Source organism: Dromaius novaehollandiae, chromosome 12, assembly GCF_036370855.1.
Source record: "Dromaius novaehollandiae isolate bDroNov1 chromosome 12, bDroNov1.hap1, whole genome shotgun sequence".
Classification (NCBI taxonomy): domain Eukaryota; kingdom Metazoa; phylum Chordata; class Aves; order Casuariiformes; family Dromaiidae; genus Dromaius; species Dromaius novaehollandiae.
In genome coordinates, this window is record NC_088109.1 from 6114251 (window position 1) to 6127067 (window position 12817).

Consider the following 12817-nt stretch of genomic DNA (forward strand, 5'->3'; position numbering starts at 1 on the left):
GTTGAATAGCACTGTAGTACTTCCCTTAACCACCTGCGGGAAATGGAAACGCTTCTGCTGGTTTGCTGGAGGAATAGCTGAAAAAATGCAACAGTTGCATTGCGGTTGCAGTTTGTCATTTTTGTGAGTCTAAATTTGGCGAAAGCTAAGCACCCTGAATCAGGAAGTATTATTTACATTGTTGGCACCTGAAACAGCATTTTTAATATTCAGTCAGTTTCAATGACATAATTAAACTAAATGAGTTTCAGTGCTTAATGTCCTGTTTAATCATCAAGACAGTCATTTACGATACTTGAGAAGCAATTCTAAAAGTGCAAGTGCTGACTGAAACAGATGGTTCATTTCCATCTGTATGTAGCACATTTGGTACCACCTAGGAAGGCGAAAATGGAAATATAAACTCTGATCTACCTGAAACCAAAATAAGCAGCCTTTCTTCCATACTTCCACCCCACTCCTGTGTAGAGCATTTGCTCTCTTTTAGGCTGTTAACAGAGAATTTCTTGCACGGTGTATCATAAACCACTGTATCCAAAGGCATCAGCTTGAGCAATACTGTGGGGATGTCGAATTTCCTTGCAAAGAGCATGGGTGTGTGTCAGCCACCAGCCGAAGACAGCTTGGGCTAACCAGCCTGGTTGCTACTCAGTGCTCTTTGCTGAAGCTGATATGCCCTTTAAGTTTCATGTAGTTAAAAGTTCAGACAAATCCGTGATTTCTAAATATAGAAGTTTCGAACATGAGGCTGGCCACAGGATTAGACACAGAGAAGTCCTTTGGGGTGCCACATACTGTAAAGGTAAAACAGCTATCATTAAAATAAAATCTTACCAGACTTATTGTTTAAAACTTTTTTGCCGGGAGTTTAGATAAACTTGATTACAATATGAAAGAGTTGCATAGAGTAACTTGCCTAAGATAGTTCTCATGGAATCGAGACTGACAGAACATTACTTCATCCTAATTTAACTTTTATAAATGCTTTTTTTTTTAATCAATGCGCAGCAAGGATGTGAAACAAGGAAAAATCATTTCATTCAAGAACAAATAAATAAAATAAATCTGTTGGTCACAGTGCTTTGTTAGGTTTTGGGAATAAAAAAGGAGCTTGATTAAGGAATCAGGTCAGTTATTGCCTGGAGAAGAATAGCTGAGATTCGCGCTCCGTTCCTTCCTTGCCAGTAAACATTCAAAGCGGGTCGTCTTGCAAAGCAGAAATTCTCACAACAGCACAACCAACTATCAGTGTTTCAAATTATTTTGGATATGCTGAAATTAGATAATTTTTGCTGGAAAACTTTTGTGCTTGTAGAGGATATTCTGATGATTATTTCACTTTATAGTAACTTCAGTTACCTCTTAAAAATTGCAGTGATTGAAATAGTTGCTTAGACCTGCAGACAGGGAGTTTTTGCTCACCACTAGTTTGGTGGAAGTAACAAAACAGGGCCAAACCCCCAAACTGGCGTCCTGGCTTACTCCTTTCTTTTATTCAGCCCTATTTCCAATCTGTTTGGCAAGTACTGTTATTAGATTTTGGGATTTCTGAGCAGTGTCATGTTCAGTTACATTTTTATGCTGAAAACGTGCGTGCTGCATAGTTTCCGTGTCTTTCTAATCCATTTATCTCTTTTCTTACCGAACTAGGCTCCTTCATTATGTATCTTGGAATTTTCAGTACTTATCAACTTCAAATTAAATACTCAGCATGTGAAAAAATATATTCTACTTGCATTGAAAAATTAGTTTTGAGAGGGAAAGAAGTCAGTTGTTCCACATGGACATGAGTTGTTCCACATGAACGTGAAATACATGTTTAGTGTACTGGTTAAGTGAAAAACATGCATTCATTCCGTAATTCCATTTATATAATGATAGCTGGTCAAAGTCATAGAGCCCGTTTCTTTATTCAAGCTAGTATATATTACTTATACTGCTATAAATGATGGAATTGCCACAGTTAGGAGGAAGGAGGTTCAGTTCTTTGGTTTGTTGGAGGTGCTCGAGAATTCTTCAGCAATCCTCAGTGCCCTGAGAAAGTCCTTTTGAAACCATGTCTGTCCATTACTGCATTTTTGTCTCTGTTTGGCTTATTTCTGCTGAAAGTTTCGTAGTGTTATGAGGAGATATTTATGCGCTCAAATTAGGCTAAGGGTTGACAGATGTTCTCTCTGTGCTGTGTTTCTGTTTTCCTTTTAAGAACATGAGAGATTTTGATTATTTAGAAAAAGAGATTTTGATTATAAATAGTTGCATTGCTTAGTCGGCGTGAGGACAGCAAACAGATGAGCAGCAACAAGAAAAGGGGTTGAAAGGTTTTTAAAAAATGGGTTGCAGGGATGCATATTTATCTGTCTTTATAGCAACATGTTCCTGTGTCTTTCACTTTTTCAGCTTTTGAAATAACACAAATATTTATACATGAGGCTCAATCCAGTAAAATGTTTTTAAAAAGAATGAGGAAGAAGGACTCTTTCCGTGGCTATTCAGGTTCAGTAGATCTGAAAGCCAAATAAGATTTGCCATTAGAAATTAATAATATTCCCAGCTGCAAGTCTGTGGTAATGTATAATTGGTTCTAAAATATAATTTGTTTAAAAAAATAGCATCTAGGATAAAATACATAAATAAATAAATAAAAATACTTCTGGAGCAGGTCTACTTGACCATGCATTCAGCCAGAATTAACTTGGCGATATCAATACATTTACACCAACTCTTTTTTTCTCAAGACTTACAGTTTCTATGTTACAGTCTATTTCCATAGCTTCCAAACTGGTTTCTTCTCCAAGCACTGGAAAGAGTATTTAAAAAAAATCCAGAACCAGTAAACTTCCAATTCCTTTCAGTCATAGTTTGATACTAACTTTATGTTGAGAAGTGTTTGTTTCCTTCCTTGTTCTTGTTCTTTTTCTTTTTTCTTTTTTCTTTTTTTTTTTTTCCAATGGCTTGGATTAACTAAATAAGCGTATGATGAATTTCCTGCCACTCCAGGATAAAATAAAAAGACAATTTCAATAAATGGGTTTATCCATCAGTAGCTTCTGGTCATGACATATTACTTTTCAATTACTTCATAAGAACATAATCTTGTCACATGAGCGGCCTGCCGGATAGCTGTCAATATTCACTAAATACTCAGGATGCCACTCTTCAAACATTTTAAATATTACTTCAGGAATGACATTTTTAGGTTAAAACTTTATCATGATACGAAATGACAAAATAGTCTCATTTCGCTGTTATCCTTGGCATATTTGCTGTTTTGTAACATTTGCTTGCAGTAACTCGGTTTGAATACCTGTTAAAGCAGTAGGTGGTTCTTCCATTTCGAAGCTTTCTAGAAATACCCAGTGCACAATTGTGTCGACACCGTTATGGTTGTGTTGACTCCGTTATAAAACTTTTCCAAATGGAAAACAGAATACCTGGGACAGTGTCTAGGAAGGTCTGGTTTCGTTGTGTTCCCACGAGCAAGCAGTTTCCAAGAGGCTGTGATTTTAGCTGCCCGTAACGTTTGGTTAAATTTCCAAAGTGTGTTCAGGGTTCAATGATTCATCACTACATGTAAGTTTTATTCTTATTTATCAGTGAAATAGATTAAAATGTGCCAAAAGTAGTATTTCTAGCTTTTTTTTTTTCCTGTAAGCAATTAGTATAACTGCCAAATCTCTCGAATTCATATGTGTATTAGAAACTGGATTATATTATGGATTTCAGAGAGAGGTCGTTCCCCCAATATATAGTGTGCAATTTCTTTAAAAAAGGAAAGAAAAAATTGGAAACACTCATTTCCATGATAGGCCTGCATAATTTAATCTTTCAGTTTCAGTTTTCTAAGTGAAGCAAATGTCTAAGAATAAAGCTGCAAATAAGTAATTTCTACAAAATAAAACATGAAGCTCTTACCAAAAGGAATTCATTTAGTTAATATAATGATATAAACACGTAGGTAATCAGATGATCCTTTTCAGAAAACCTTACTATGCATTTTGATTTGTTTTAGAGCAATAGAAATCTTTGTACATACTGAATTGTTTTTCAAGTGTATGCCAAATTTTTCTTGTTTTTTTGAGAAACTCATGTTTTAATTAAACATCCCCTTGAAGATCTTTCTCAGTACTGAATTTTCAAATTTGAAGATGTGAAATTGTCTTCACAAATATATCTTTTCTATGCCTGTGAATCAACCGTAACTGAGAAAGATGAAATTGCCCATATGTTTTAACTTTGTTTATGTAACAGTATTTCTTATATAGTCAGTATAATCTTGAATAGATTCACAGAAGAGAAATGTTTGCAGAACTCCTAAAGATGTTTTCCAAGTTACAGGAATTAGTTGTATGAAGCTAAATTCATTAGCTTTCAGAATTACACAAATTTTAAGTTAGTGGCAACGTTTCTTTTTAAAAGGAGATGTGGTTGTGTGTGGCTGATGTTCTGTTAATGTTTTGTTCCAGATCCCAGGATTTGGAATCAAATGTCCATTCTCATTTGATTATTTTTTACTATGTAACAAATCCCTCCTAGCTTTATTTTAAGTCTTAATGGTTATGTTTTTTAATTTATTGGCAAAATGTATGTAACTTATATTGCATATTTTCAGGTACTCACGTCATGGAAGGCTCTGGACGAATGCTGGTAACTGCTGTGGGTGTGAATTCCCAGACAGGCATCATCTTTACTCTGTTAGGTGCTGGAGGAGAAGAAGAAGAGAAGAAAGATAAGAAAGGTAAATTTCACAGCACATACGGATGCTCCCAAGCAAGCTCTTGGGCTTGGTATAGCCAAAGCTCTCCCAATTCTTTGCAAGTAAATACGATTCTAAAAACACTTTTTTGTATACATTTTCTCATTACATGTCACACGAGGAAAAGCAAAATCTGTTAACCAATAATATACATTGGATAACAAGAAGTTTTTCCAGTGTGAAGTTGCAGACTCTCGCTACCTAACCAAATGCAAGGGAATACATCGATATACTCCTATTGCCATGTCTTTTGCGTAAAGCCATACTCACCTGAAATTTGCTAAAGTTTTGCTCTTGTGCATTTACATCCATGTAAATTTTTTTTCCTGAAACTCAGCCATGGAAATAACATCTTTCTTTAAACTTCAAAAATAAATTGATGATAAGATTCTTTTTTTTTTTTTTTAAACTAAGTCATTTAATGTCAGTGACTAACTTTATAAGAACACAATATATGTAAAGGCATTTTAATTTCTTCAGGTGGAGAGGTCAGACTAAGCCTAGTAAAAGAGAAGAAAGTGAGTAGCAAGAAATGGTAACAGATTCTTTAAGTTTGATATCAAGTATCAGTTAATGAAATCAAGAAGTCTCTCTAGACTTTCACCTTATTATAGAGTGACGTTGTCAGCAATTGCTAATGTATGGGTTGCACACTAAGTAGAAATGTGATTTCATGTGTGTCCTTCCTAGTTTTTGTTCACACGGTCTTTTTGTAATTTGTTCAAGTCTACTTTCAAAATTTTTCATCTCAATAAGAAAGTTTGTTCCAAGACTGTTTATCTTTCAGTCATATTTAAGGGCAAATTAACGTAGTTTTTTAGACATTCCCACTCTTTTTAATGGCTTTTGCTAGTAATAAAAAGAGAAGGTATAGCTTTACTGAACACTTTAATATCTATCAGATAGTATGATTCCATTTATTTGTCTTTTGCAGTCTTTTTATTTGAAGTTGCAGATGGGAAGGCCGGATTCAGAAGGTTTTCATGACCTAAAATTTCCATTGATTAACGTATGCCCCTTAGCTGTTTATCAGAACAAACCTAATGGGCATGAAAGTTTAAGTGGTTGCACTTGACTGCATGTTTCTATGAGAAAAATCCCTGTTTCCGTGATGAATGATTTTACGGAATGTTTACCATTTCATTTCCACGCAGAAATGTACAATACCTGCTAGGCATGATAAGGTCTAGGAGCATTAAAGGGAGAAAGACTGAGACTTCCCAAGGTAAAACATCTTCCCTGTCAGACTAGTTTGAACAATGTCTTAGAGTCTGATCTTGCTGTCACTGAAAGTCAGACTACTGCACTGTCCCTCTCGAGAGCTGGTAGTATCTGTCTTGGCACTGTGTAAGAATATTGTAGGTGGGAAGTAGAAACTTTGGTATCTGCTTGCAAGTAACAGTTCTCTGCCATAAGGCCCTGCACTTACTGGCTTGCCCTTCTCTGTATTTTGTGCTGCTCAGGACACTGGTGATTCTCTCGTGCTTCCTCGTGGATAGCCTTGAAAGGCAGGGAAAAACAAAGCTGAGGTGGCAGGGTAATGGAGTGCACTATATTGACAAATTAATAGCCAGAGATGGGCATCTTTTTAAAGGCGTGTAAGAATTTTGTATAGCAGACGCTAAATCTAATTGGATACAGCTACAACACCGAGCAAATTCCTTAAAATTTTCTAGTGTTTCTAGCTGCCTCGTGCTAGCGCAGAAGAGTGCCCGGGCAGAGCTGCGTGCGGACTGTGGCCCGCACTCATATAATGTACTCTCCTATAGAAACCTGCAATTCTCTGAAGTCCTACCAAACATAAATGTTTGTGTTTCAGTCTTTTTGGGTGTATGCCTTTATTATTCATTAACATTTTGTAAAAATCATCATACAGGTATGGAACAGGAGGATGGACATCAGCTTCCAGGTAGAGTAAGAATTCTGGCAGATCACACGGAAGGCTAAGGCATTTCGCTAGCAAGCTGTGGTGCCAATCAGGGTTGAACTAATGATTAATATAATTGTCTTTGAATTAGCGCAGTTAAATTAAAGAATAATTTCAAATTGACAGGATTGAAGACACTTGCATGTTTGTTCTTGGCAAACATTTAAGTGTTTACGCATTATTGGTGTTGCAAATCCAAATGTTAAGCTTGAATGCTCAGTTATTCTCCAGAAGTAAATTACACTCTATTAAATATTGAAATGTGCTGTTTGCTATTAGCAGTTCATGCTGTGCTGGTTAGTATGGGTATCCAACTGGAATGAAAATAAGCGTGAGTAACTACAGCAGCATAAGTTATTACGATTGCAGTAATCAAATTTGCAATTGAAATTTTCATGAATGCCCTTATACAAGGTGCATTTTTAAATTTCATATGTTGTTTATTTTCTTCTCCCAATTTACCATTTGTAAATAAAACATAACCCTTTTGCTTGAATAACAAACCAGTACAGTGTGAAACAGTCTATGGGTCAAGTAGCAAGGACGTTCATGAGTCTCGTACAGACTTCGTTATCGGACTTCTGTGCACTGCAGTGAACAATCAACAGAAACAGGGCAAAACTCATTTTATCTATTATTTGTTGAGATTAATTTTCTGTACTGTAGCAAAAAAATAACCAAATTAAAACAATAAAATACCTTTGAGAGTTTTCCATCTTCCCATCAGGGAAGAAATATTTGCTCGACCAATTTCTTTAATACAGGGATAACTGCTGAAAACAAAAAGAATTATATTTTCTGTTATTTCTTCATTGTATCACAAAATATAGGCAATTGCACAAGGTCTCTAATTCGGACTTAATATAACTAATTTTTCTCCACAAGACTAAATTTGCCAAGATTCTGTTTTTTCTATTTTTTCAAATTTCAACATATGAGACTGAAGAATTTAATGTTTCCATTTAAATCAATGCGCATATTAGGCTATTGCAGGACAAATACTGAGCCCATTTTAGACTGAGGTGTGTCGGCAATAATAAATGGTAATATGCAACATTACATAAAATATGAAATATGTAACGTTACATATACCAATTTGTATGCTGCATATTTTAAAATTACTGACACACTCCATAAATGCATTTACTCAAGGTAAATTTCAGCCATTTTAATATTTGTGTAACTCTTTTAATTAAAGCAAATAAAATCAGCATGAAGGAGCAAAGGAATGTACATAGTGCTGTGTACAGTCAATTCTCACCAACTCTGTTAACTTTGTTAAATGTCTTTCATGTTTATTTATTTATTGATTTATTTTTATTCCATGTATGAGTTCTTGCCTTGCTTTGTAACACCTTGTAATGACATTTTGTTTCTGAAAGTTATGTTGATTAATTTAAAACAAATCTATTTTGGAGAAAACAAAGCCATAGTATTCCATAAATGTTTTTGTTTTTGTCATGTGAATTTGTTGTTGTTTTTATTATTATTATTTATTGTTTTTTTATCCATTATTACTCAGTAGATTCTTCCCATCCCTCCTCCCACCCTCCTTCAGCTACAGATGGTGCAGCAGGTGCAAATGCCACTGATAATGCAAATGCCAGCTTAGTCAATGGTACGTCAAGAACACGTAGCTTGTTTTATTTGATGGATTTCTCTCCTGACTGTGTAAGATTCCTTCTTCCTCTTACGAACTGCACAGATGATGTATGTGCATGTGTTTACCCCTCTGAGCGCTCCCGTTCCATAAACTGTACAGTAGCTTATAAGAGATGCCACAAAGATGCTGCGACTTATTTACTTTATTGACAGGGAGTTAAGCCTGGGAGAGGAACAAGTAGGAAGTATGATCTATTTGCTGTTAGTAAAAATTACAGTTAAAAGGAACAGTTAAGTAAGTAAGACTGGTTTCAAAACTTCCGAGTTGCCTTTACATAAAGTTTCAGTGTAAAACACTTCTTTACTTGTTCATCAGCATAGATTTGAAGAGCACTATAATAAAAGGATTATATCTTCTTTTCTTCTGACATGGCACTCTCATAAGTATTCATAAAGTCTTCATGTACTTTAGAGAAATAGTGCTGGGGTCAGGAATCTGCCTCGATTTCACCCTGAAATGCTTTAGGAATAACTTTTGCTACTCTGAGCACTTTTTTGTTAAAAGACTGAAAAGTGAAGTTTATGGATTCTTGTGTGCGCCCCTTGGTAGTGACTGTCTAATGAGCTGTATGCATTTCCAAAAAAAAAAAAAAAAGAAAGAAAAATACTGTAGTCGATTTTGACTCTTCATACAGCTTCTTGACCCCACTTCTTAGCATGCTAATACTTCAGTATCTCTTCTGATAGTCTAATTCCAGTATTAAATGGAATGGATCGCTGTACAGCGCCAATGACACTGATAGAAGTAATTCTGTTTTTCATTATGTTGGTGGTAGGATTTTTTTCTGTGCAGGTCACTAGTTGTCACGTTGTGCATGTAAAACTGCAGGTTCTGACATAGCAATAACAAGTAGTAAGCAAATGCTAAGATTTACCAGTGTGGTGCCTTATTTAAAACAATGGCATAGGAAATCCTTTGAGCTTATTTTTAAATAACTGCATTATGGTTTCAAAGAAAAGTATAACCAGGTTTAAAACTTTACCTCTTTACATTAGAAGTTTGCTGGAAAATTAGAATTTCCAATCCATGCACCTCACTGCACGGCAGATTTTTTAGTAAAGCAAGGGAATGTTTGTTGGTTTTTTGTTTGTTTTGTTTTGTTTTTCCAAACTGGCTGAGCAGCTGAAAGAAAAAAAAAAGAAAAAATGAAAAAGTTATCCTGGGGCACAAAATTCTGTAATCAAGACTGGATAAGTTTGGTAGACAAGTTCTTGAGAACACCAGGTCCTGCACACAGACCTTTACAGTGTCATCAAATCTTGATGGACCTGAAGGAGGACTGCAAAATTTCTCCTTTTCCAAACATACCAGAAAGTTAAGAAAACATATTAATCCTTCCTACAAGCCCTGTCTCTCTCTTATCCCTAGATCACCCTGGTTGCAGCACCACTACATCAGATCCCTTAGAGACCAAGAACCATGAAATTAATGAGGACCATTTTGTTCTCCCTTCTTTATGCTCTGTAATTCTGCTCCCTTGTTTTTTAATAGAAAAATATGCATGCGAGAGAGTTGTACCTTCAGTCCCCCGGAGAGTGAGGTATTACATGAAGTCGCAGTTGAGCAAGGTGCTGAGTACTAAGTTAAGCACCTGCTTAAGTGCTTTGTTGGATCAGAACATTAAATCAATGTTTTATATGAAGTATGTGATTTTTCCATTTTCATCTGTCCCATCAGAAACAGCAGTTACTGTCCCCATTTGTCTCACACTTATAGTGAACGAGACATATAGACTCAATTCTGTTTAGTGCACAAAGTGTGGAAATCAATTATTGTGCAACTAAATGTGTTTTTTGCTTTTAACTTCTCTTCTGAGGTGGGCGGTTGAGTTAATTCTGCGTATCTTTGACCAACACGGCTGGGAAATACTTTCTACAATTCAGCTTACCCGATAGTGTGATCACAGGTGAACCAAGACTTGGCAAGCAGAGATAGATCTGAGTGCTCTGAAATTGTTTGGGAAATTGCCGAAGTCTGGTTTTTGTTTATATTATGTGTTTGTTCTAGTCAGCAGTGATGATGTAGCTACTTAAAATGTAGCTATATTTCGTGGGGTTGAGGGGAAAAAGGAAGGAAAAAATTAAGTTCTAAAGCAAGACAGTCAAGTTCTTGTGGTTCTTATTTTTCCAGTCTGGATGAGATGATATTTTTCATTACTGTACGAGGATTTTCCCCAAGATATGACTGAAAACAAGCATATTTACTTAATGTTTAATACCTCTCAGGAGAAAGTACCTTAAAATAAGAGAAATTGCTGTATGCTTCAATGTGTACTTAGCACTGGCAATTGTATTGTTAGTTGAAAATCAACACATCAGAATTGCAGACAAATTATTATTCACTTCTCAGTTACAAAAATACAGCTGACAAAAATATCTTTTATTTTCAGTAGTGATAGAGTCATATAGGTTTGCGACGTACCTTATTGCCTGTGACCTGTTGTGGAAGAAGGAGCTTTGATAGGTTCTGTTGGGGTCTAGCAGTTAATAGCTGGGAATAGATAGTAGTTTAGTGTTCCTCTTTGTTCAAAAATATCCAGAATTGATGCATCCAGATTTTAAAAGCTTACAAGTTCAGGCTGGGATTAAATCAGAAAATTTTACAGAAAGGTAGTAATTCATGAGGAATCCTTTTATTTTAAAGAGAATATGGGCAGCAGCAATCACTGCCAGTTTTGGAAGCGTGTTTACCCTGATTTGGATTTCCTTGGAGAATAGGCGGTAGCTAATTGCAGTTCGTGGTGGCTGGATTCTCATTGTCCAGTAGGGCCCTGCCTTATTCCTAAATTAGGATTTTCTTGGGATTAGGGGGGGCAGTATTTCTCATACAGAAATACCATGCTGCTGAGAGCAGCATCTTAGCTAAAATATTTTAGATCTACTGTTAACTCCGTCAGTTTTGGCATATGTAAGTTAGTGTTCAATTCCTAGGAAATAGTTTGCAGTTTTAATATATTTTAATGCATTTCCTGAGTTGTAAGTGATTTAGTGAATGCCTAGGAGAATTATCTAAAACTTCCGATTTAATACGGTGGAATCAGATTTATTCATTTGTAGTTAACCTGAGTTGGACTAACGCATTGCATCTGATACCACACTGACTTGGTTATATTTAACTGACTTGGCCTGAAGACAGCTATAACTCTTTTCCGTTGCAAGATGAGACTTTCTGGAAGACCTCTAGGGCATTTTGTATTTACTGTGCTCTGTGCAGGCACGGTAGAGCACAGCTAGTTTGGGCGTCGTGGCGAAGGCCCGTTGCAAGCAGTTCCTCCGGTGGAGAAGCGATTCTTGATGCCAGCCGTAGGGGTGGGGTGTCGTGTCTCGTTGCCGCCTCGGAGGGGTTGCGGGCGGGAAGGGGCAGTCTCTTCTGTGAGGTTTGTTTGAAGCAATAACCGCTTTTGTGGCGAGAGCTCTGGCAGTAATGGTGTCCTGGCTACGTTCCAGGTAAAGGTGAATAAATTTTAATTAAGGTAAAGGCAACATGCAAAAAACATTTTGTATTCAGATTTGTACATCAAAACCTATAAAGTCACTACAGAATACAACCCATCTCAGGAGCCCCTATATTTTTTTCTAAACCTCCCAACTTCTATCCTTGCTTAGAAAAGTGGAAGAGAAATAAATTCAGATGAATTCCCCCAGATTTCAAGCCCCCAAACTGTCCCTTTTACTTGTTTATTTCCAAAAACGAAAAGAAATAGTTGCAAAAGTTTTAAAAAATAGCTTATACTATTGAATAATTTTATATTAAAACTAATATTAAAATACCTTCTCTCTTTTATTGTTCTAAAGAATGCCCAGAATGCTTCCTTACTCATGGGTGACCAAGTGCAGGCTGAAGAAATTATTGGGAGCAGGAGGAGAGAAAAATCCTTTGCCTCCCTTTACATTATTCTTTTCTTTGTCATAATTGCCTATTCTGTATTATTCTGTGTAAGTAATTGGATTATACATAGCTGTGATGAACACCCCCACACCCTGAAGCATTAACCTAAGTGCAGTAGCTGCTGAGGTTAAGAAAATATTTCTCAAATAAGTATTTTTATATTGTTAGTAATAGTGGTTGTCCATTCACGTGCTGGTTATTTTTATGTAGCAAGGGTAGATGAATTTTTAGTGTAATTCATTATAACAATTATTATGCTTCTATTACACAGCAGATATATATCATATAGCTAGATCACATATTTTGACTTGCGCAGAAGAACAGTGTATTTTGTTTTCACCAGTTATGAGAAATGTAAACCGTTCTTTTGTTGAAGAATCTTCAATTTTACTGTTTTAAGGTTTTGAATTGTATTCTGAAAAAGGATCAGACATGTCTGCTTTAAATTACTATGTTTAGTCTCTTAAAGAAGGCTTTCTCCTTTAGCTAGAAATCAGAATCTCTAGAGATGTTTTATTTCCTCCACTAACTATATTAAAAGCCATTCTAAGAAAAATAGCCAGTAAGCAGATATCAAGTTCAACGG

At 35.9% G+C, this 12817-nt stretch overlaps 1 protein-coding gene across 14 annotated transcripts in view; it reads left to right on the forward strand.

Annotated features, from left to right (window-relative positions):
• ATP2B2 (ATPase plasma membrane Ca2+ transporting 2) overlaps window positions 1-12817 on the forward strand; it is a 304347-nt gene that overhangs the window by 203692 nt on the left and 87838 nt on the right. For 8 of the 14 annotated variants that reach the window (XM_064518822.1, XM_064518813.1, XM_064518812.1 and 5 more), the window contains 3 exons: window positions 4610-4735; window positions 6630-6662; window positions 8203-8298. In XM_064518822.1, the coding sequence (XP_064374892.1) occupies window positions 4610-4735; window positions 6630-6662; window positions 8203-8298 (255 nt within the window). The remainder of the gene's footprint in view (window positions 1-4609; window positions 4736-6629; window positions 6663-8202; window positions 8299-12817) is intronic. The other 6 variants (XM_064518823.1, XM_064518820.1, XM_064518825.1 and 3 more) reach the window with 4 other exon arrangements.